At 35.8% G+C, this 26,163-nt stretch overlaps 1 protein-coding gene across 2 annotated transcripts in view; it reads left to right on the forward strand.

The window, feature by feature from the left end:
* The window catches only part of SMARCC1 (SWI/SNF related BAF chromatin remodeling complex subunit C1), a 124,927-nt gene that overhangs the window by 14,284 nt on the left and 84,480 nt on the right, over positions 1-26,163 (forward strand). For both annotated transcript variants that reach the window (XM_070360196.1, XM_070360195.1), the window contains exons 3-8: positions 2,445-2,530; positions 6,676-6,757; positions 7,837-7,929; positions 13,531-13,600; positions 18,513-18,582; positions 21,878-21,953. In XM_070360196.1, the coding sequence (XP_070216297.1) occupies positions 2,445-2,530; positions 6,676-6,757; positions 7,837-7,929; positions 13,531-13,600; positions 18,513-18,582; positions 21,878-21,953 (477 nt within the window). The remainder of the gene's footprint in view (positions 1-2,444; positions 2,531-6,675; positions 6,758-7,836; positions 7,930-13,530; positions 13,601-18,512; positions 18,583-21,877; positions 21,954-26,163) is intronic.

Genomic DNA, 26,163 nt, shown 5'->3' on the forward strand with positions numbered 1-26,163 from the left:
CATGTCCATTGAGTCAGTGATGTAATTCAACCATCTCATCCTCTGTCAACCCCTTCTCCTCCGGTGCTCAATCTTTCCCAGCATCCGGGTCTTTTTTAGTGAACCAGCTCTTCGCATCAGGAGGCCAAAGTATTGGAGCTTTAGCTTCAGCATCATTGCTTGATTTGATTTGCATTTCTTTTAATAATTAGCGATCTTCATTTTCCTGTCACCCGTTTGTATGTCTTCTTTGGAGAAATGTCTATTTAGATCTTCTGCCCATTTTTTTCTTTTATCGGATTGTTGGTTTGTTGTTTTTTAAACAGCTGTGTAAGCTTTTTGTCTATTTTGGAAATTAATCCCTTGTTTGAGTTGCATCATTTGTAAATATTTTCTCCCATTCTGTTGGTTGTCTTTTTATTTTGTTTATGGTTTTCTTTGCTGTGCAAAAACTTTTAAGTTTAATTAGGTCCCATTTGTTAATTTTTTTCCCGTTTGTCTGTTTTTGTTCCCATTACTCTAGGAGATGGATCAAAAAAACATTGCTGTGATTTATGTCAAAGAGCATTCTGCCTATGTTTTCTTCTAGGAGTTTTATAATAACTGGTGTTACATTTAAGTCTTTAATGGATTCTTAGTTTATTTTTGTATATGATGTTAGAAAATGTTCTAATTTTATTCTTTTACATGTAGCTGTCCAGTTTTCCCAGCACCACTTATTAAAGAGACTGTCTTTTCTCCATTGTATATTCTTTCCTCCTTTGTCACAGATTAATTGACCGTAAGTGCGTTAGTTTGTCTTTTGGGCTTTCTTTCCTGTTCTGTTGATCTGTGTGTCTGTTTTGGGGCCAGCACTATACTGTTACAATTACTGTGGCTTCATAGTATAATCTGAAGTCAGGGACTGTGATCCCTCCAGCTCTGTTCTTCTTTCTCAAGATTATTTTGTCTGTTTAAGGTCTTTTGTTTTTCCATACAAGTAAAAAATTTTTTTGTTCCAGTTCTGTGAAAAACATCATTGGTAATTTGATAGGGATTTCATTGAAGCTAGATTGCCTTGGGTAGTGATGTCGTTTTGACAATACTGAGAACATGGTATATCTTTTCATCTGCTGGTGTCATCTTTAATTTCTTTTGTTAGCATCTTACAGTTTTCAGAGTACAAGTTTTTTGCCTCTTTAGGTAGGTTTATTCTTGGGTATTTTACTCTTTTGTTATGATGGTAAGTTGGGTTGTTTCCTTAATTTCTTTTTCTGATCTTTTGTTGTTAATATATAAAATGCAACAGATTTCTATATATTAATTTTGCATTCTGCACCTTTTCCAAATTCATTGATGAGCTCTAGTAGTTTTCTGGTAGTGTCTTTAGGATTTTCTATGTATAGTATCATGTCATCTGAAGATAGTTTTATTTCTTACTTTCCAATTTGGATTCCTTTTATTTCTTTTCCTTCTCTGACTGCTATGTCTAGGACTTCCAAGACTATGTTGAAGAAGAGTGGTATCAGTGGGTATCCTTGTCTTGTTCCTGATCTTTAAAGGAATGCTTTCAGTTTTTTTTTTACTGAAATGCTTTCAGTTTTTATTGAGTATGATCTTAGCTGTGGGTTTGTCATGTATGGCCTTTATTATGTTGAGATATGTTCCCTTTGTGCCCACTTTCTGGAGAATGGTTTTTTTTTTTTTTTTTTAATCATAAATGGATGTTGGATTTTATCAAAAGCTTTTTTTGCATCTGTTGGGATGATAATATGATTTCTTCAGTTTGTTATTGTGTATTTATGGATATTGAAAAACCTTCGCTTATTTCTGAGGTAAATCCCATTTGATTATGGTGTGTATGATCTTCTTAATGTACTGTTGGATTCGGTTTGCTTGTGTTTTGTTGAGGATTTTTGCGTCTATGTTCATTGGTGAAGTTGGCTTGATATTTCTTATTATACATTTTAAAATTTGAATTTTATTTAGTTTTTTAAATTGAAATTTACCAGTGGAGTTAGTAGTATATCATTAATTTGTCCATTAATGTTTTGTGCTGAAAAAATTTGATGTATCTTTTGTAAGTCTTTTTTTTCATAGACTGTTTACTTAAAACTAGAAACATTTTTTTTGTGCCTCAATTTGTTCCAAAAAAGTAAGGAAGTTATTGAATTAGGAGTAGTTTATAATTTTGAGTTTATTGAGTTTATATAAAGCTTAGACTTCCCGGGTGGCTTAGTGGTAAAGAATCCAACTGTTAAGGCAGGTTCAATCCCTGGCTTTAGAAGATCCTCTTTAGAAGGAAATAGCAATCCACTCCAGTATACTTGCCTTGGAAATCCCATGAACAGAGGAGCGTGCTACTGCCCATGGGGTTGCAAGGAGTCAGACACAAATGAGCTAGCACTTACGTAAAAAGCTTAGAGTTCAGACAGGAGTAATTGTCAGAAGTTTTTTTCTCATGTGTAACTTGTATCATCTTTTAGGCAAAATGTTTCATGGATTTCAAAGCTGGAGGCACCTTGTGTCACATTCTTGGGGCTGCTTACAAATACAAAAATGAACAGGGATGGTAAGTCTTTTTATTTATTTGCATGTTTTGCTGTGATGTGTGTAACTTTTCCAACGTTAAACCTGTTACTCCTTGATATAGCATTATAGAATTCTATCAGCATATTATGATTAATATCCCAAAGTACGTTGTCTTTTATCTAGGGCCCTAATTTACTTTTGTGCCCACAACCAAGAAAAATATCAAACAACTGTTACATTTATTATGTAGGATATTTTTCATATACGGTCGCATGTAGATAATAGATGGATGTACATTATTAGCACATTGGAAGGTAGGCTCACTATGAAATACATAAATGTTTATTATAAACTTACAATGTGCTGAAAGATAACAGTTTTAAGTGTTCTGTGGACTTCCAAGTAAGAGTCATCCAGCTTGCCCCCCTTGGAACACAAAAGGAGTCTGGCTCAGAGGGGTGCAGGTGGTCATGAGGGCAGTGATGGAACTAGGAAGGGAATTCCTGGTGGTTTTTTTCCTACAGTTTTGCTTTTCCTTTTACTCTTTCTTTTCTCCTTTCTCTGTCTTTCTCGGTGCTTTCCTCCTTTTCTTTCTTGAACTCTTGGGTTTTCTCCATCTCAGGATGGGAAGTTCAGCTGTTAGGACTACTGAGTGTTTAATGATGATGGTTCTGTTTCAAGGATAAGGGTGAGGTTAGGGATTAGGAGGGCGCTGAAGTGTATTGAAGTTGTTTGGTGGTTTTAGTTGTGTTGTACGGTTTATAATCTTAGCATCTTTCCAGGAGAATATTCATGTAATTTGTGTCTTTTAACGTAAAAAGTAAGCTAATCCAATACCTTATGATTGAGAAATGCCAGTAAGTATTTGCATCAGTAATCAGGAAAAGTTTATAAGTAAATGACTTATTTATGGTAAGTGGAAAGAGATACAGACATATATCTTATTTACTAGAACTTTATGTGTATGAATGGGTATTTAATAGATATTATTTGATTGATTAAATGAGCATGAGAGTTTGTTGTCATCAGAGCTAGCTTCCTGTTTTTCAGTTCTCTTTGCAGCTCTGGTGTTGTGCTCTCACTAGAGTATTCCTTGGTTTGTTGATAGGATTGACAGCATGTCTGGGGACTCATACATGTTTTGTGTCTGCACTCTAGATCACAGTTGGAACTCTTTCCTTTGTTGATTTTCTTGTTCAGCTTGTGTCTCCCAAGTCCAGCCTGGACTCTTGAGGGCAGAGTCTCAAAGTGAAATGACTTCCTAAGTCATTATGAAACTTGCTTATTTAGTGTATCAATACAATGAAATATTTTTATCTGAAAAGATTTCAGGTGGTTTAGAAGGCTACATGAAATAAATCATCTATGGCTTAAATATCAGGCCAACAAAGAAGTAAAGGATAGAGTTACAGACTTTTTAAGAGGAGTGAAGAATAATAATTTTTCCAAATCTTCTCAGATTGTAGCAGAATTATCCTCTTTCAAGTACAATTATAAACCAGTTGCAGTACACACCTTCCCCTGTCTCCTGTGATTTACACACTTGCAATGAGTGGATCTCTTATGTTCCAACAGTGCATATCTTAACTGTCCACCCAGTTGGGCACTTGAATAGTGGCTTGTCATCTTGATTCTGCTGCTGACTCAGATGAGATCATAAGGAATTAAGATACTCAGGTTGAAATAACATGAAACATAATACAAACAATTGGCAAATTTTCAAACAAAATTGTACTGATTTATTGTCCAACCAGAATGTATTAACAGTGTACCTTTTCCCCTTTCACTGGCCAGCAGTTGTATTTATTTGTATTACCTCCATCTTTTCATCCAAGTAATTTGTGATAGATTTGAAAAAGGTTTTATAATTTTAGTTTAATTTACATTTCCCTTTTGGGCAGGTTTGAGCATCTTTGCATAATTTAAAAAGTAAAGTTTAAATACTCTTGGTAATTTAAAAATAAGTCAGATAAAATATTTCAAGTAAAGGTTATACTGTATTTACCTGTTTTGTTCAGTTTTTCTTAATATTCATATATGTACTTTTGCTTACTTATACTGTAGATTCAGAAAAGCGTTAATGTGCCATGTTATCAAATTACTGTTTGGCAAGCCATTTTGGTTTATTATTATGGAAAATATAAATTATACATAAAAGAAGAAAGACTAATACAGTGAACTATTTCTAGTCATGCATCTTCTGCTTTATAGAATTTCATCTGTAAATACTTCTGTGTATTTATTTCTAAAATTAGATTTTAAAGGTTTTCTTGGCAGTCCAGTGGTTAAGACTTTGCACTCCCAATGCAGGGGTCATGGTTCAGTCCCTGGTTGAGGAATTAAGATCCTGCATGCTGCATGGCATGATCAAAAAAATTTAGAGTTTTTTTTTTAATTTTTAGATTTTAAGAAAGCATGATAACAGTACCATTATCACAGCCAAGAAAATTATCAGTACTTTTTCAATATTGTTAAATACTATCTACTTAGTGCTTGTTTCCCTGATAATCTCACAAATATTTTTTATATTTTGTTTTAAACAGTATCCAAACAAGATTCATACACTACAGTTGGTTCATATGACTCTTTTAAGTCTCTTTTTAAAATAATTTTTAAAATGTTTGGCTCTTCTGGGTCTTTGTTGCTGTGTGGGCTTTTCTCTAGTTGCAGAGAGCATGGGCTACTCTCTAGCTGTGGCACACAGCTCTAGAGCACGGGCCCAGTAGTTGTGATGCATGGGCTTAGTTGTTCCTCAGCATGTGGGATCTTCATGGACCAGGGATTGAACCATGTCTCCCTCATTGGCCTTGAATTCTTCACCACTGAACCACCAGGGAAGCCTGATTCTTAAGCCTCTTAGAACATTTCTGATTTTCTTTCTTACTCTTTCTTCTTCTTTTCCTGAAAAAACTACATTAAAAAAAATAACAGGTTGTCTTGTAGAATTGTATTATGTCCTTGTTGTTCAGCCACTCAGTCATGTCCGACTCATTCCGATCCCCTGGACTGTGGCACGTCAGGCCTCCCTATTCTTCACTATGCCCCAGAGTTTGCTCAGACTCGTGTCGATTGAGGTGATGATGCCATCCAACCATCTCATCCTCTGTTGCCCCCTTTTCCTCCTGAAGAAAAGGCTTTATCCCAACCAAAGTGTTTAGGAGAAAGCAATAGAATGGGAAAGACTAGAGGTCTCTTGAGGAAAATTAGTGATACTGAGGGAAAGATGGGCACAATAAAGGACAGAAGCAGTATGGACCTAACAGAAACAGAAGATTCTAAGAAGAGGTGGCAAGAATACACAGAAGAACTATACAAAAAAGATCTTCATGACCCAGATAACCACGATGGTGTGATCACTCGCCTAGAGCCAGACATCCTGGATGTGAAGTCAAGTGGGCCTTAGGAATCATCACTGTGAACAAAGCTAGTGGAGGTGATGGAATTCCAGACCCTGATGCTGGGAAAGATTGAAGGTGGGAGGAGAAGGGGATGACAGAGGATGAAATGGTTGGATGGCATCACCGACTCAATGAACATGAGTGTGAGCAAGCTCCAGGAGTTGGTGATGGACAGGGAAGCCTGGCATGCTGCAGTCCATGGGATCGCAAAGAGTCGGACGTGACTGAGCTGACTGAACTGAATCTCTGGAAATGACTAAGAATAGGTAAAAATAACAGTAACATGTTATTCTTGGGTACTTAGATAAAGAAACATTCGGGAAGGAGTTGAAGTGTAGGTAAATAGATGAATTTTACCACATTTGGGACAGTAGTGGGCTCTAAGAGCATTATAGACACTCTTGACTTTGAACAGATAACTTTTAAGCATATATAAAGTAGACACTTTCCGTATACTTGGAGAATGGTATAGTAGTTCACTGCCTTTGGATCTGTGGATTACTTTTTTATATATGATGTAAAATATCTTAGATCTACAGAAAACAGGGGACGCTTCTTGAATTGGGTAGTTCATTTTGACTGGAGTAGATTGAATATCATTAAATGTAATGTTTTATGACTGTGTTGACATTGATTTCTCATACTGCCAAGAAAATATGTTATACATTTTGTAGAGTGCTATTTTAATATCCAGATCTTTTGAGCTCACTTGTATTGGGTACTAAAACCAAGTTTTCACTTTTGTTTAAAGTCGGAGGCAAATTAACTAATGATTTTTTGCTTACAGGCGGAGGTTTGATCTGCAGAACCCATCCCGAATGGATCGTAATGTTGAAATGTTTATGAACATTGAAAAAACATTGCTTCAGGTAACTCAGAAAATTTGATTGTTAAAACTTTTTTTCTTTAATATGCTTTTAATTCTAAGATTGGCTTTATTCTAGCTCAAAGATCAAAGGGAGAAAAGTTTCCTGAAATCTATTATTGTATTATTTTTATGAGTTTTGGGGATTAGAGCTATAAGGTATGACTATGTCATTTACAGAATATTTTTCTTAAACATGGTAGATAATTCATAATATTTTCTTTAGTAATTTCACTAATCCATTATTTAGATCTTTCATATTTAATGTGAACATTCTTTCATCCTAGTAGTCATTTGTTTATACAGTCATTTTCTTTGGATTTGTTTCATGGCTGTACCATAAATAGAAATCTTATTTCCCCAACTAGATTATAACTTGGAGAAGAGAACACTTAATTTTCTTCTTTTCTTTCTTAGTGTTTTTACTAATAAGTACTTTTTAATAATCACTGAATTAACCTTCGTGGGGAGAGGGGACTGACAATTCTGCTGGGTATTATCATTAATTTAATTCCTGAAACTTTTCTCATGGGCCCTTAACTAAGAGAAATAACTGAGCAGTTTCTGTATCTTGTCTAATTTTTGGTGATGGTTTGGGGAGTTAATATGCATGTTTTAATCGTTGCTATTCATAAGATTAGAAATGGGGGGAAAGAGCTATAATTCAGTTTTTATATTTTAAGTAAATTAAATGATGAAGCAAATTGGGCATCCCTCCCCATGTACCCCCCTCTACCCTCCACCCCCCAGGTTAGGTGAAAATGCTACATGAGACTTAGACTCTCGAGTCCAGGTAAAATTGACTAGGATTAATTTATCAATATAATACCTTAATGAAAAGTATAATGAATTTCTGTAGGTCATGAGTCTTAGCAGTTTTTTCATCAGTGAATGGCATTAAGTAGCCTGCTGAACACTTAGGTTTTGTATTGAAATAAGGCTTTTACATGCTACAGCAAAGTATGTCTTCCTATTTTAAGCAGTTTGGCTTTGAGTGCCAACTTTTGTCATTAAGGTAAATGCATAAGTAATGTGACATTATTTCAAAACTAAGAATTTGGAAATGTTTTCTTTTTCCCTCAGAGCAATTGTCTGGCCAGACCCAACATCTACCTCATTCCAGACATTGATCTGAAGTTGGCTAACAAATTGAAAGATATAATCAAACGACATCAGGTAATATACATGATCACTTCAGAAACATTGTGTATATAGAATTCTTGTGAATCTCAGCTATAAATTATATCTTTTGATTTCTATATATATATGCATAAAGTGAAAGTTCCTCTCTTTGGGTTAGTCCCAAGTTTTCTTCTCTCTCCCCTTGCCTTCAATTCTTAGCCTAGAATAGCATTTTCCCACTAGCATTATTGAGATATAATTGATACATAACATTATAAATTTAAGGTATCCAATGTGATGATTTGATACATGGCTGTTTCCTGGAGTAGCATTTAATAAAGCCATTGGTGTGGATTCATAACAGTCTTACAATGAAATATGTCTTTTTAGAGTTAAAGAGACCAGTGTACTGTGCATCCCTGTAATTACAAAGTCAAACAGTGAGAGCTGGTGACACGGTTATTGGTAGGAAGAGATCGAAGATTACTTCAAGTAAACCTGCCTCTCTCCCATTATATGTATTGTATTTATATTTGTAGAGTTGAAAAAATGACTGGAAGATTCTGTTTTCTCTACAAACTTCCTTCTCTTGGTTTACATGTACCAGTGCTATCTTCTCACATCTTCACTTCCTTTCTCTAACTTTATTGTGGTGAAGACCTTGGGTATTTATGCATGTATAGGTCTGTGACTACATATGTGGCTAAACTGTAAGCAAATCTTTGTCATGGTAAACTAGCTGAGGACACTCAAGATAATTTTTTGAAGCAACATCACTTGAATGACAAAGTTTTACCATATGTTAGAGTTGGTTGAGAAACCTCATGAAATAGATGTTTTTTTTTTTTTTTTTCCTGCTGCAAGAGAAATTGCTGGTTGAATTATATTTTAGCATTTATTAAAGTTATCTTCTAAGTTTTCAAAGCAAATATTGCTAATACTGCTTTTTTAAAAATTTTTATTAGAGTATAATTGTTTTACAGTGTTGTGTTCAGTTCAGTTCAGTTCAGTCGCTCAGTCGTGTCCGACTCTTTGTGACCCCATGAATCGCAGCATGCCAGGCCTCCCTGTCCATCACCAACTCCTGGAGTTCATTCAGACTCACGTCCATTGAGTCAGTGATGCCATCCAGCCATCTCATCCTCTGTCGTCCCCTTCTCCTCCTGCCCCCAATCCCTCCCAGCATCAGAGTCTTTTCCAATGAGTCAACTCTTCACATGAGGTGGCCAAAGTACTGGAGTTTCAGCTTTAGCATCATTCCTTCCAAAGAAATCCCAGGGCTGATCTCCTTCAGAATGGACTGGTTGGATGTCCTTGCAGTCCAAGGCACAGTTCAAAAGCATCAGTTCTTCGGCGCTCAGCCTTCTTCACAGTCCAACTCTCACATCCATACATGACCACCAGAAAAACCATAGCCTTGACTAGCTGGACCTTTGTTGGCAAAGTAATGTCTCTGCTTTTGAATATGCTATCTAGGTTGGTCATAACTTTCCTTCAAGGAGTAAGCATCTTTTAATTTCATGGCTGCAGTCACCATTTGCAGTGATTTTTGAGCCCCCAAAAGTAAACTCTGACACTTTCCATTGTTTGCCCATCTATTTCCCATGAAGTGATGGGACCGGCTGCCATGATCTTCAGAAGTTTTCTGAATGTTGAGCTTTAAGCCAACTTTTTCACTCTCCTCTTTCACTTTCATCAAGAGGCTTTTTAGTTCCTCTTCACTTTCTGCCATAAGGGTGGTGTCATCTGCATATCTGAGGTTATTGATATTTCTCCCGGCAATCTTGATTCCAGCTTGTGTTTCTTCCAGTCCAGCGTTTCTCATGATGTACTCTGCATGTAAGTTAAATAAGCAGGGTGACAATATACAGCCTTGACGTACTCCTTTTCCTATCTGGAACCAGTCTGTTGTTCCATGTCCAGTTCTAACTGTTGCTTCCTGACCTGCATACAGATTTCTCAAGAGGCAGGTCAGGTGGTCTGGTATTCCCATCTCTTTCAGAATTTCCCACAGTTTATTGTGATCCACACAGTCAAAGGCTTTGGCATAGTCAATAAAGCAGAAATAGATGTTTTTCTGGAACTCTCATGCTTTTTCCATGATCCAGCGGATGTTGGCAATTTGATCTCTGGTTCCTCTGCCTTTTCTAAAACCAGCTTGAAATGTTGTGTTAGTTTCTGCTATATAGCAGAGTGAATCAGATTTACATATACATGATATTGTTGTTTACTTGCTAAGTTGTGTCTGACTCTGTGACTCCATGGACTGTAACCCACTACACTCCCCTGTCCATGGAATATCCCAGGCAAGAATACTAGAGTGGGTTTGTCATTTCCTCCTCCAGGGGATCTTCCCAACCCAGAGATTGAACCTGTGTCTACTGCATTGGCAGGTGGATTCTTTACTGCTGAGCCACTAGGGAAGCCCACATATACATGTATCCCCTGTTTTTTAGATTTCCTTACCATTTAGATCACCACAGAGCTGAAAATGACCACCTATATTTTCTTTTTTAATTTTTTGGCTGCACTGTGCAGCATGCAGGATCTTAGTTCCCCAACCAAGTTGTCAAACCTGTGCCCCCTGCAGTGGAAGCACAGTCTCTTAACCAGTGGACCGCCAGGGAAACCCCTCTGATATTGTACTTCTAAAAATTGGAAATTTAGTATAGTCTTTTTCTTACCTATAACATCTGTACAAAAGAGAAGAGTGATAGGATTGTGGCTTTAAATCAAGCAGTCTGAAGTGGAATTGTTTTTGTTTTTAACTATTATTATGACTTTGAACAAGTCACTTAACCTTTTTTCTTTTAGATTCTTTATTGGAGTGACCGTCAAATGTAGCTTAATTACAGGTGGAATGTTAGAGGGCATAAATGGAACAAGTTAACCAGTGGGTTTCTGCTTTCAAGCTAAAATTATATACTCTTATTGCTCTGAAATCATCCTGGGAAAAGTTTATATATTTTCCTGCAATTTAATACTGAACATTTAGGTGTCATAGTTCTTAGGAAATCTGACTCAGTGATTGTTTTCTAAGGATAACCTCCAGAAAGATAAAAAGAGCTTCCTGGTTTCAAGATCCCTTCCCTAACATTCTATGAAAGTAATAATAAGATCAGATGATCAGGCCTTTGCTCAAGCATTCAAAATGCACTAATAACTCTATTGATTGATCACTTACAGTGTGCCTCTCACTGTTGTTAGCTCATTGTGTCTATTAACCTAGTCCTAACAAAATTATTGTAAAACACATTTTATTGTTACCACTTTATTTCACAGAAGACACTGAAGCACAAAAACATGACAAGCACATGACTTGTCCCATGTCATGTTAAGTAGTACATGGTAGAGCTAGGGTACAAACCCAGGCCTCTCTGATGGACTCTGGAGGCCAGAGTCCTCAATAGTGTGCTCTTCTGACTGCTGCCTCACACATTAGATGTTGACATTCCCTTTTTAACCTTTCCTCTGGCTGTTAGAAGTGTGCTCTAATACTTCTGGTGATTGTGAATTCTTTGCCTTCTTTGGTAGCTATTTCATCTTTACATGGGTCAGTGGTAAAGAATCTGCCTGCCAATGCAGGAGACGCAGGTTTGATCCGTGGGCCAGGAAGATCCCCTGGGGTAGGAAATGGCAACCCACTCCAGTATTCTTGTCCAGAAAGTTCCATAGAGAGAGGAGCCCAGTGGCCTACAGTCCGCGGGGTTGCAAAGAGTTGGGCACAACTGTGCATGCACAAGCACAAGAGTCGTTTTTAGATAGCCCTAAATCTGAGAAGTTTATAAAGTTTTCTTTCCATTGAAAATTGCATTGTAGTGTTTTCTGATTGTAATATTTAGTAAATACTCATTGTCAAAGACAAAATTAGATAATATGTTAATGTGCTACTTATACCTGATTTTAAAACTTCTTGTTATTTTTATGGTTTCTATAATGAGCATTTTTTAAAAGCATTTATTTATTTGGCCAAGTTGGATCTTGGTTGCAGCATGTGGGATCTTTATTTTTTTTTATTTTTTAATTTTTACTGTATGTCCTTGTAGCTTGTTTATTTTATATGTAGTAGTTTGTACCTCTTTTTTTTTTTTTATGTTTTTAAATTTTTATTCCTTTATTTCTCATGTGTTCCCCATCCTGAACCCTCCTCCCTCCTCCCTCCCCATACCATCCCTCTGGGTCGTCCCAGTGCACCAGCCCCAAGCATCCAGCATCGTGCATTGAACCTGGACTGGCATCTCGTTTCATACATGACATTTCACATGTTTCAATGCCATTCTCCCAAATCTTCCCACCCTCTCCCTCTCCCACAGAGTCCATAAGCCTGTTCTATATATCAGTGTCTCTTTTGCTGTCTCGTATACAGGGTTATGGTTACCATCTTTCTAAATTCCATATATATGCGTTAGTATACTGTATTGGTGTTTTTCCTTCTGGCTTACTTCACTCTGTATAATAGGCTCCAGTTTCATCCACCTCATTAGAACTGATTCAAATGTATTCTTTTTAATGGCTGAGTAATACTCCATTGTGTATATGTACCACAGCTTTCTTATCCATTCATCTGCTGATGGACATCTAGGTTGCTTCCATGTCCTGGCTATTATAAACAGTGCTGCGATGAACATTGGGGTACACGTGTCTCTTTCCCTCTGGTTTCCTCAGTGTGTATGCCCAGCAGGGATTGCTGGATCATAAGGCAGTTCTGTTTCCAGTTTTTTAAGGAATCTCCACACTGTTTTCCATAGTGGCTGTACTAGTTTGCATTCCCACCAACAGTGTAAGAGGGTTCCCTTTTCTCCACCATGTGGGATCTTTAGTCGAAGTGTATGGGATCTAGCTCCCTGACCAGGCCCCCTGCACTGGGAGCACAGAGTCTTAGCCACTGGACCACCAGGGAAGTCCCAAGAATGAGCGTTTTTTGTGTGTAACTGACTTCAAGTCATGGGACTTCCCTGGTGGTCCAGTGGGTGAGATTCTGTAATCCCAATACAGGGAGCATGGGTTCTATCCCTGGTTGGGGAACTAAGATCCTGCATCCCGTATGTTCCCCCCGCCCCCAAATAATAATAATAAAATAAAAATAGATGACTTCCACGTCATGTTCTAGACTGTATATAGTATTCTAGCTGTGGCTTAGCCAGAACTTGACTTCAGCATTCTGTCATTGACTTAAGACAGCAGTAGCATACATATATACTGGAGTGAAGTCAAATGTCCATCTTGTATGTATGTGGCCCTAGCTTATGACTCGTGGCCTTAAACTTGGATTGATTGACTTCAGGTAACATTGATAATTTGTGATGACTTTGGAATAGCTTGCAAAATTAGTTGAAGGTATTCAAATTACTGATAAAGTTACCCAGAGAGAGAGAGTTCTGAAGAGAATAAGCCAAGAGTTAGCTAATACATGAGCATTATTTTCCTATACAAAATATAAACTGTATATAGATAATTTGTTTTTGTTTCTTCTTGTTAATCATTATCCCTTGCCTTGAATAAAAATAATAAAAATGTTACAGTCTTAAAATAGTGCTGTTAAAATTTAAGGTGTAGAATAATGCCCCTGTAATTCCCAGGCAGTTTGCATCTGGCATCTCATAATTTGTTTGTCGTATGTTTTATTTTTACATTACTTGTTCATTTGCTTTCCAGGGAACATTTACTGATGAGAAGTCAAAAGCTTCCCACCACGTTTATCCATATCCTTCCTCACAAGAGGATGGTAAGTTAGTTTTTGGTTATGAACTAATAAACTGATACTTCACTAGATTTTTAAGTTATGTCAAGTGGTTTAAACAATATGACCAGCTTTTTAAAGATAAGAGACTTCTGGGGACTTCCTGGTGGTCCAGTGGTTAAGAACCTGCCATGCAATGGGGGCTATGCAGGTTCAGTCCCTGGCTGGGGAACTAAGATCCCACATGCTACTGGCAACTACCAAGTCATGCCTGCCTTGAATAAGACTGGATGCAGTGATATAAATTAATAAATAAATATTTAAAAAAATAAGAGAAAATAAAGATAAGATACTTTTAAGTATTAAATTTCATTGATAAGTTTGTAGGGGTTTTTAATTTTTGCTGAGTTATGATTAGCAAGCTAACTCTGTGATACCCATTTTTCTAATTATTAGACTTATTTCTTTGTTGGTAATCATTATCTGGTTGTTAAGTCTAGGCCAGCCTTATATATTAACTTTGTTAATGTTTGCTGTACCTCTTGTGTTCTGAAAATTAAGAGAAATTGCAAGATAAAGGAATATCTCTTGGGAAGATTGGCTTACTGTCTAAATAGGGCCCCTCAGCAATATTTTAGTTTGGTGAATTTATAGTGATTCAGATTTTGATCTTTAACTCGGCTGTCATGAAAGTTAATTTTGTCATTGGCCAGAGTTCATTAGACTTATGAAAAATGATTTTGTACCTTTTACAAAGATTTGTGCTAACCATTCTTTTAAAGGTTGGAAAGTTGGGAAACAAGCTGTGAGTTAGTCAACCAGGTTAACTAATTTAGATTGAGAGATCTCTTATAGGGATCAAGTCTCTGGTAAAGCACATCATATCCCTTTAGGACATCTTATATGAAAAGCCAAATTATATCAGATTTGAATGACTAATTACCCCATGTTGAGCGTTTTTTCCTGACCAGTGCAGTTATGCTAGAAGTCAATAACAAAAAGATTACCAGATAATCCTTGTATGCTTGAAAGTTAAGAAACATATTACCATATAATCCATGGGTCAAAGAAGAAACTATAATGGAAATGGGAAAACTTTGGAGCTGAATAATTATGAAGTGAATAATAAAGTGTGAGAACATTAAATTTTGTAGGATGCAGCCGAAGCTATGCTCAGAGGGAAAACTTTATCTTTAAATGCACGTATTAGGAAAAAAGAAAGACTGAAAATTCAGTGGTTCACAAGAAATTTATCTGAAGAATTTAGAGAAACAACAGCAAGTTGAACCTACAGGAAGAAGGAAATAATAATAAAGACAAGGGCAAAACTTAATGAACTAGAAAGTAATAATAGCAAGATGATGAACGGTGTCAGAAACAGTTCTTAGAAAAAACTAATAAGACAAAATCGTGTGACATCAGCAACAGAAAGAGAAAGAATAATGTCAAGAATGGAAGGGGGACATCACTACAGCTCCAACAGATAACTATAGTTGTAAGAGGTTAGATTGGTTGGTTGCTTGCTCGTGCTTTTGGTGTCAAATGTAGGAAACCATTTCCTAAATCCAGAGTCATGAAGTTTTACACTTGTCTTTCTTCTAAGAGTTTTATAGTTTAGCTATGACATTCAGGTCTTTGCATTATCCGTTTTGATGCAGAAATCTTGATTTGATTTGTAACAGTCACAATTTTAGCTCTGTGATTATGATACTTTTATAAAATGTGAAACCTCACTCTGCCTTCCCTGTTTAATTGGTGGTTTCTCAGATTTTTATCCTTTTAGGTAATAGCAGTTGGTTTCCACTAGATGGAGGTGGTGAATTAGCTGTGTATATAGCATTCTGTTGTTGGCTAACTCTCCTCCAATAAGGCTGGTATGGAACTTTTAGGTTATGAACTTTTTGAAAAAAAATACCTTTTACAAAAGACTTGAACTGTAATTGTTATATCTAGATTTCTTATTCATGCTGGTTTTGTTTTTCTCCTTTGTTTAACACAACCTGGATTACTACATACTGATGGTTGTTTGGTATGTTGCTGTCAGTAGTTATGGTAATTGTTAGGAGATAGCATTTTGATTTTAATGTATTGGAAGCTATTTTTTAATGTAAGATATGCTTCTTCACATATAGGATTTACCTTAGAGAAGCTGACAAGTAAATGTTGACTCTCAGCAAAGCTCTGTGTTGGGCTTATTACATATACCGTTTTAGGTAACTGCGGATGATAACAGTACCAGCCTCAGCACATTACAACCATGTTGTAAAACTCTTTCAAATGCAGCATGCCTTTTATATAGATTAGTTAAGTTTAAAATAAAAGGTGATATTTAAGATATTAGTAATATTTTGAATATGGTATGCTAAAGGGGGCACAAAATAAAACCATAAAGGTAGTAAATTATGAAATTTGAGGAAAATCAAGTGGCGAACTTTGTGTATCAGGATAGTGGGAATAAGAGTGAGTAGGTCAGAGAACATGAGTCTGATTTAAAGAGTTTTGTTTTTATTTGGTGAGTGAAGCAGAGGGTAAACAAATTTTGATGGTTTGGTGAAGAAAGATGGAGAATTTTCCTGGGAGCCAATTCCTGGGATACCTGATAAAAGGAAACTGGTTAGAGAACAGGAACCATTGGGAAGGTCTCAAATTGCTGGATGAGGGGATGTGTAACCACTGTCTGGGATAAATCCACATATCAGGAGAGCACAGGAGATAAGTCAAATGGCAAACCAGGATGGTCCATATCTTTAACAGTCAAGGGAAGATAAGGAAAACATTTCCAAATACAAGCGGTGGGCAGTGGAATTTTTCTACAGAAAGTAAAGCCTGATATAAGGCATTTGGTCAATCAGGAAATAATTGATAACCTTTGAGAATGGAATTTCAGTAACTTGCAAATGAGAGCAAGTTGTAGAGTTGGTGGAAGATCACCATTGCCCCAGAATGTATGACAGGGAAAAGAAACTGGAGATGGTTTGGGTTGTGTTTTTCATTGGTGGCTTTACAGTATATTTCTGGGCAGAGCACATAGTTGAGTTAAGACCTGGTAGGGATAAAGGGATTGATTTAAGAACATGGGTTGAATTACTGCTTTTAGCAGAAAGAATGTGTACTTGCTCAGAGAAGAAAAGAGAATTTTAAAAAATTTAGATACTATTTAGAAGAGGAAAACAGACTATATCTTGTTCAAAATAAATTATTTAGACAGACAGAAAAGCCCCTTAGGTTTTCTTATCTGTTCTTAATTTTTTTTGTTCTCTGACTTGATAATTTTAAATGACTAGTTTTTAAAAACTTTTGGAATTTTATATTGGAGTATAGTTGATTAGCAATATTGTGTTAGTTTCAAGTGTACAGCAAAGGGATTCCATTATACATATACATGTATCCTCAAACCACCAGTTTTTGAGTTTGCTTTCTTTCTTCTGATTGGCCAAGTCTGATGTTGAACCCCTCTAGAGAATTTTTCAGTTTCGTTCTTGTAATCTTAAACTCCAGAATTTGTTTGGTTCTTTTTTTATGGTTTGAATCTCTTTGTTGATAATTCTTATTTTGTTCATACATTGTTTTCCTAGTTTTGTTTTGTTGTTTTAAGTGTGTTCTCTTGTAGTACTTTGAGCTTCTTTAAAATGATAATTTTGAATTTGCAGGTAATCCATAGATGTTTGTTTCTTTACGATTGATTCATTTTATTCCTTTGATTGGCCCTTTTTCCCTTTCACTTCCTGTATTTTTTTTTTTTCCCTGCTGTGTTTTGTGCATTTGGATAAAGAGCTGCATCTCTCAGTCTTTATGGCCTGGCTTGATACAGGCAAAGACTTGCACAGATAAGCCCAGCTTGAGACCTGGCATCCATCAGACAGTTTCTGGGCTTGAATATATGATTTCTCAGAGAGCTTTGCTAGTTTCTCTTTCAGGAAATTATAATCTCTTGCTCTCTCTAGTGTCTGACTGCCGTACCACAAGTTTGCTGTTGCTGCAACAAGCCATTGAGTGAACTCTTGATTTGTGGGTGCCCACGCTTTCAGAGTATGCTGGTTTCCCATCAACACTGAGTTCGTTGAGACAGAAACCTGTCCTATAGGTTTGTGGACTTCATGGCATTAGTCAGTGAAGCTGGGGCTATTCCCTGTTGATGTTGGCAATGAGAAGCCAGTTTTACTTAGCTGATTTCACTTGGTTTTTCTGTTCTGCTTTTTTGCAAGATTCAAGGGGTTATCACCTCATTAGTTCCTTTTTAGTACTGGAAATGGGTTTTTTAAGCTACCAGAATTTTCTAAGCTACCAAAGGAATCATAACAAGTACTGAAATGCAGATATGATTCAGCTATGATTAAATCAACAAGAATCATCTGATTATATACATGTGCATCTCTTTTTGTTCAGGAAACTTGAAAGTATCTACACTATGTCATATTGTTTACACTCTTGTTGGGTGGGCTAAAATAACAGGAAGTCATTCACATATAATCAAGTATTATTGCTAAAACTTCTGATATAGCACTATGAAGTGCTGTAGGATACCAGAGAAAGTGAATCTGGAGGGAAAAGAGCAATTGGTAAAACTTTCATCAAGGAGCTGAAGCATGGCTTACACATTGAAAGATGTGTCATAATTGCAAAGCTTACCAGAAAAATGAAGGAGCGGTTCTGTGTGGGAAAGGAAGCTGTAAAGAACATAGTGGTCTTGATTTGGGTGGATCTGGCGACAAATAGGCAGGTGGGTGGGAGGGGGGAGTATTTTACTGAAGTAGACAGTTGGTTTTATCAAGAGTGATGGATAATAGACCTAGAATCTAGTAAGTCTGAATAACCAGTGAAAAACCTCCCCTTAATAAGGAATTTTTGGAGGAGCTTCTAGCAAACCAAAAACTCTAGGTAGAAATTAAGTCCAAGAAATAGTTGATTCATCTCTTCTGTCAGATTGACTAAAGTTTTTTCTCTTTTTCCCTTTCAGAAGAGTGGTTGAGACCTGTGATGAGAAAAGACAAGCAGGTGTTAGTACACTGGGGGTTTTACCCTGACAGGTAATGTTGAAATGTCCTTAGACCTGGTATATAAACAGTTTCATCAGTTATTTATATATAGTTTTGCTTTCTGAGTAGTAACAATTTTGTTGATTTGTTTTAGTCAGTGAACTCAGTTCTTTTGAGTATTCTCTTACTGACTTTGATATTTATTAAGTTACTGAGTTCAGTGGAGTTCACAGGCTTTATTTATCTTAAACTGATAAGTTTGCTGTGTTTGTCAAGACAGTCTTTAAGTAATCAGTCTAATACCAACTGCTAATTTGGATTTGTTTCCTTTAGGAAATGAATATTTCTTCTGGATGTTTTAATGACTTGTTAGTTTTATTTATTTTTAAAAAATAGGCCATTTTATTAAAAAATAGGTCATTTTATTTTTCAGTTTATGGATTCTTTATTAAGGATGAAATTATGTATAAAATGAAGCATGTACCGTAACTCATACTGTGTTTCAGTATCTAAATGTGAATTAATGTTATAAACAAGAACTAATGTCATTGAAAATAGTGGCTCTTATTATTAATGTTATGGCTGCACAGAGGGAATGTAGGAAAAGGATAACCTTTCACGTCCTTTATCTTAAACCTGTGGTAGAGCTGTTCACGTGTTCATTTCACTTTTGTCAAATGAACAGACTCTCCGTTGTGGGTTTTTCATGTTAGACCAGTCTTCTTTCATCTGTATCCACATCCATTTTTAGCCTTTGCTACCACATTTTTGTTAGCAAATCCAAGACATCATTTCAGTATTTCAGTTATAAATATTTCAGTATGCATTTCTGAAAGATAAGTTTTTTGTTTTATTTTTTAAGAAATAAGCATAAAGCCAGTTTCAAACCTAAAAAATTTCAGGGAATTCCTTAATGTCAGATATCAAATCATTGACACATGATACATTTGATTAATTGATAAGATTGATGTTTGTTAGAATTAGAATTTAAACACATCTTATGTCGTTTTATTTCCTAAGTATTTTTCAGTTCTCCCTGTGGGTTCTCCCTGTGTCTTCACCCCTCCTTACAGTGTATTACTCAAGAAATTGGGTTATTTGTCGTGCAGATTTTACCACACTGGGATTTTTTATGGCATCACTGTGATGTGTTTGAACATTTCTCCATTCTCTGGGTCTAGAGTTGATCAGAATCTATTTCAGTTTAGGAAAGGAACAAAACTTGCATAGGTGTGTGTTCTTCATCAGGAGACATATAATGTCTTGGTTATGTGGTGTGTTTAAGTTAATCTGTTTGAGTAACTTTATTTTACTTGTTAAATATATTTTTTTGAGAAAGAAATACATTTTTTGGTATCTTCAAAATTTAAAGAACAGTTTTTATACAAGTTGAGTTAATTAGAACCAAGATCAAGTTAGCTTGCTTGTCAACCTTTTCTGAACTATAATTGACCACTTTACATGAACTAACATTTTTTAAAAAATAATAATATTTAGGTAAATTCTTTCTAGAGAACATTTCTTATCTCAAGGCTTTAGGTATTCACGGCACTATTAAACTTTTCAGCATTATAAGAACTGTCACAGGAACTATTGGAGTTTGAAACACTTAGGTGGAAACTCAAATCTATGCCAAGCTCCATAAAGCACAGGATTGAAACGAATTTTATAGTTAACACTTTATAAGACATGTTAGCCTTTTTGCTAGGCTTTTGTTTATAAATCAAATAAATTGTAATGGCTAGCTCATGTCTTATCTTCTCAAGGGACCTTGTTAGTTCATTATCTTTAGAAACTTAGTTTGTGTCCTCACTTCTTGGGCAGCATTTTCTCACTAAGACTTAAAGAATATAAGTTTTAATCACCATCATAATCTTTACCTGTTATAGTTAGTTATTTGGCAGAGGAACTTTTTTCCTGCCAGTTCATGTTTAAATGTTCCTAGAAAACTTACCACAGTGCTGTTTATAGGTATGTTGAGCTGTACTTGTTCCAGATGCTTTTGAACTAACTTTTAAGAAGTGGCTAAAGCCAGCCAGTGCTTGTTACCGTATTTATATTTCATTTAGTTATGACTTAGTTCTATAATGATTTATTGGCCAATATAGGAGCATTGATAAAGTAGGTAACTTGGTAGGTAATTTTATACTTATTTCAAGGTTGTAGTGGGGGAGGGGAGTAATTTATATCAGTGTGTTGGATTTCACTGATAAGAGAACCATTGAGCAGAGACATGTGAAGATAGGAGGGAGTGAGCTAGGTGTATATCTGGGTAGTGAGGAGCATATATAAAGGGTGTGAAGGGACCCCCGCTTGGTGTATGTAAAGCACATTACTAAAGCCCATGTGGTTGAGTATAACATGAGTGAGAGGGAGTACTAGGAGATGAGGTCATAGGACCAGATCATGAAGCCTTGGCAAACCAGTGTAAGGATTTTGACTTTTAACTCTTGAGTTCAGTGCGAGTTGGAAGGTTTTAGACAGTGAGTGGTGTGGACTGACAGCTTTTAAAAGAAACTGCTCTGGTTGTTCTGTGAAAAATGGAATCCCAGGGGCTTTGCCCCAGAGTGGAAGTGTCAGAAGTTAGATAGATTCCAGACATAATTTGAAGGTGGAAGTGGTAGAAGTTGTTGATAATTTGATTATAGGATGCAATTGAGAGTGAAGTCAAGGATATCGTCCAAGGATTTTGGCCATAACAACAAGAAAAGTGGAATTGGGATTTTTTGCTAGGTCATGTTGTTGGGGTTGGGATGGCATTATATGTTGACTTCTGAGTGTATTAAGTTTGGAAGCTTTATTTGACATATAATGAGAGATGTGGAATTGGCAATTGAATTTATGAGTCCAGAGTTCAGAGAAGAGGGAAGATAGGCAGATACAAGATTTCAAGTCATCAGTGTATGTTTGAAGCCGTGGAACTGCATGAGATGATCATCAAGGGATTGAATAGGTAAGAGGATTGTTCCAAAAAGTGAAACTTGGGGCTTCAGTGTTAAAGAGATTTGGGAGGAGAGGAGAAACTAGCCATAGAGACAGAGGAGAGGCTAGTGTCCAGAAGGAATGCCAGATAATAGCTCTCTCTTAGAGGACAAGTAAGGGACATCCTTTGAGGAGTGGCTAACATGTTAAAGTTCTGTGCGCAGAGGCTTAACCTTTGGGTTTCACGACGTGAAGATTACTGTAGACCTCTGCAGGAGAGTTTTCTTGTTAGAGTGTTAGAGACAAAAGAATGTGATAATTTGCTATTACTGGATCCTAACAGTATTTCTAAAATGTGTTTTTACCTCTAGATCAAAGTGAATGAATTTGGGTTCTAATTTCTTTTTCCATTTTTTTTTTATAGCTATGATACTTGGGTCCATAGTAATGATGTTGATGCAGAAATTGAAGATCCACCGATTCCAGAAAAACCATGGAAGGTGAGAGATCCTTTTTAAAACAGAATTTTTTAAAAAGTAAAAACAAAATTTACTGTTTCATAAGTTAATAACTCTTCTTAGCTATTCTTAACAACAGTGTTTTAAAGAAATATATACAGAGTGATGACTTTTCTTTCTTATCATCCTATTAAGAGATACCTATGGTCTTGAAGACCTCATTATCCAGGTCTTAGATCAGATGTCTGCAGTGATGTTTGAGGACACCTCAAAGCCAAGTTAGATTGTGGTTTGAGATACTGAGAAAGGAGTGTTAGAAGTGGAGTTGAACATTGTTGATGTCATTTAGGAAGGCTAGGAGTCAAGTGCTTGCTTGACTTTTATATAGACTCATCTTACTGTTCATTTCTATTATAATGTTTTCAGCTTTTAGTGTGGAAATAATTTTGAAAGTTGCAAGAATAGTACAAAGCAAAGCACTGTTTTATATTCTTCTTCCAGATTCCCCTCTTATTAATTATTGAAATAATTTATTACCTGATACAGGACCCATATTCCATTTTCACGAATTGTCCCGTTGATACAGTAAGCTTTATTGTATATTTAAGTTTTTACTCTGATCCAGGATCCAATTCAGGATCACACATTACATTTAGTTGTTACATCTCTATTCTATTTTAATCTGAAACTTGCAGCTCTTTTTTTTTTTTTCTTCTGTGACATTGTCATTTTTGAAATACATAGGTTGTTGTTACAGTTGTAGAAGGTCCTTGAATTTTAGTTTGTATGTTTCCTCATTATTACATTCAAGCTGTGCACTTTGGGCTGCAGAATTCCATACCTAATACTGTAACCTTCTCAGTGCATCATACCAGACACCTCGTATTGTCCATTTTCCCCATTATGGCTGATGGTTGGATCATTTGTTAAGATACTATCTGCCTGGTTTTCTCACTGTAACATTACCATTTTTCTCATCAGCATTTAAGATATTTTATAGGGAAAAACTTTGAGAGTGCAGAAATACCCTTTTTTTAAATTGAATTTCTGTCTGAAGGTTTGCTCATCCATGAATAATTTCTGTGACTGATGCTGTCTGTTTGCAGTGGCATTTCACAGTGGGGACAGCTCTTCCATTCTCCCTTGATGTGTGTCTGTGCTCTGCATGCACTCACAGAACACTGACAGTACTACTTCATTTTGATGAATTATCTGAATTTGGCCAGTGGAAACTCCTTTAAGCTGCCTCCTGTGATCTTTTGGCATTGTTTGATTCATTTTTGCGTACCTCGTACTTTTCTGGGACAAAAGATGTTCCAAACTCTTTTTGTAATGTCCCTATCCTAGTATTTTTACAGGTAGCTCTTTTCCATGAGTGATTATATGTGATTTTTATTGACTTTTACATAGGATAAGCAACACTTGAATTGGATCTAAGTGTTATATTTTAGACCTGGTTCAGCCTATTTCCAATTGTGTGACCTTCAGAGAGATAGCCTTTGAGCTTTAGATTCCACATGGAGTTAGCAAAAATTACTTTTTGTTTTAAATAAACTTTTAATTTGGAAATGATTTCAAACTTACAGAAAAGTTGCAAGAAAAAGAATAGTACTTGGCATACCTGTATACCCATTATCCATATTTGCCTGTTAACATTTTACTCCCTTTTTGAGTTACTATTTGATACTTGCATATAAATATTTTTTCCAAATCATTTGAAGTAAAGATGTATATGGAATGGGTCTTTAGGTATTTTAGTCTACTGTTCGTATTTCATTGTTGCCGCTTGACCTGGTCATTTTTTAAAAATAAATTTGTATTGGAGCATAGTTGATTTTCAGGGTTGTGTTCTTCTGTATAGCAGAGTATATATCAGTTATACATATATCCAGTCTTTCTTAGATTCTAGTCACATATAGATCGTTACAGAGTATTGAGCAGAGTTCCCTGTGTTACACAATAGGTTCTTATTATCTGTTTTATGTAGAGTAGTGTGTTTATGTCAATCTCCCCCCTTTCTCCCTTGGTAACCATGTGTTTGTTTTCTGCATCTGCCTGTTAGCTTTGTCACCTTTTCATGTCACCTTTTCTTTCACTTCTGGTGTTTCTTCTATGAAGTGCTTGTTTCTACCTCTTGCTTTTTTCCATTGCATCGTCTTTTTCTTTGTGGATATTATTTAGATATTCTGCATAAGAACATGCATGGTTATATCATCAGTTACTTGTATTAAAAATAGATTTTCCTAGTAAGCTTAGCTTTTTGTTTTTCACTACTGAGGTCATCTTAATATTTTCCTATATCATCTTGAAAAATTATTCTTTAGTTTTGCATTTTGTATATAGATCTTTAATCTTCTTGGAATTAATTTTTTAACATGTTACGATGTAGGAAAGATTTTTTCTTGATGTGGTGTTAGATCACCTCTCCATTCAGGGTGGGAAAATATTGAACCTGGATTTCTCTCCCAATGACCCATGCCATTTCTGTCAAAAGTAAGCTTTTACACAAGTCGTGGTTTGTTTCTTGCAGTTATGAAGTTTAATTAGTTGATTTGTTCTGAGTAGTACTCCCACTTTTTTCTTCAGGAGTCTCTTGGGTCTTTGCACTTTTGTATAAAGTTAAGAATCAGTTTGTTGAGGTCCATATTAAACTCATTGAAGTTTTGATTGGAATTAACATTTAATCTGTAGAACAACCTGGAGAGAACTGACGTCTTTACAGTATTGAGTGTCTCAATTTGTGGAAGCAGTTTATCTCCCTATTTATTTAGATCTTTTATATCAGTAAAGTTGTATAATTCTCTTCAGATTTCACTGATCGTCTCAGAATAATCTATAGTAATTATACATTTTGAAATTTTTTCCTCTACTAAGTCTGATATATGGAGTGTCAATTGGATAAAACTATGTTTCCCTTTGACAAAGATTGGCAAATTGTATCCTCTTACATAAATTAAAGCCACCTGTTTTTGCATATAAAATTTTAATAGATCACCAAACCCCTTCATTTATATATATTCTGTGGCTGATTTCACACTATAGCAGCAGAGTTGAATAGACCTGGAGAACATATGGCTTGCAAGCCTAAAATGTTCACTATCTGACCCTGCAGTAAAGCGTGTCAATTCCCTCTGTATTTGTATTGTTCCATTATCTTCAGGGAAGATGATTTTTAAAAACAACAACAAAAACCACCCTTAAATGTAACTGAAGAGGTTATATCCAAACCATTCTCTCATTGAAAACTGGAAAAAGAAAGTGAAGTGTCTTATGTAGAATATTGAGTTTTAAGCCAACTTTTTCAGTCTTCTCTTTTACTTTCATCAAGAGGCTCTTTAGGTCCTCTTCACTTTCTGCCATAAGGGTGGTGTCATCTGCATATCTGAGGTTATTGATATTTCTCCTGGCAACCTTGATCCAGCTTGTGCTTCATCCAGCCCAGCATTTCACATGACGTACTCTGCATAGAAGTTTAGAACTTATACACTAAATCACAAGTTTAGGACTGGGCTTGATAGCAGTTTACCATAGTATCATTTTATAGGTAAGGAAACTGGGCTGGTTTTATGTAAGATTGTACAACCTATTATATTATTCTGATGCGAAGGAGTTTTTATGAGAAAGATTAATAGAGCATAGTAGTTTAAGAGCTTAGGCACAACTCAGTGCAAATCTAAGTTTTCTCTCTAGTAGGGTAGGTAATTGGGCAGCTTACTGACACTCTGCCCCTTTTGCTCATTAGAAGACTGGAGAGGCTAACCTGCATTGCTTTAGAGGGATTAAATGAGATCATATTGTTTGTAAGGTGTTCAGCAGAATGACTCATACTGTCCTAACATACTTTCTTAAGAGAATTCTACCAAGGTCTGATGGATAGCAAAGAATGTACAATGTGAATCTTCCTCTCTGCTTTTAAAATATATATATTCTTTTCAGTACTTTGAAAAACTATTAAGTTTTCAAATGCTGTAACATTTGAAATTTATCTAAAATTTATCTTTTGTAATTACTTAGAATGTTATTGAATGTATAAATATAGATACATCCTTTATGTTATTGAATGTATAAATATAGATACATCCTTTATGCATAAGGAAATGATTTTCTTGGGCCTTCTGTTTTTGAATGTTTTTGTCACTGATTTTTGTGAAGATAAAGATGCAGCGATTAGTGAAATCAACCACATAGTGAAATACGAATACCATATGGTATCACTTATATGTAGAATACAAAAAAAAATTTACTCCTAGAA

Source organism: Bos mutus, chromosome 22 (assembly GCF_027580195.1).
Source record: "Bos mutus isolate GX-2022 chromosome 22, NWIPB_WYAK_1.1, whole genome shotgun sequence".
Classification (NCBI taxonomy): Eukaryota; Metazoa; Chordata; class Mammalia; order Artiodactyla; family Bovidae; genus Bos; species Bos mutus.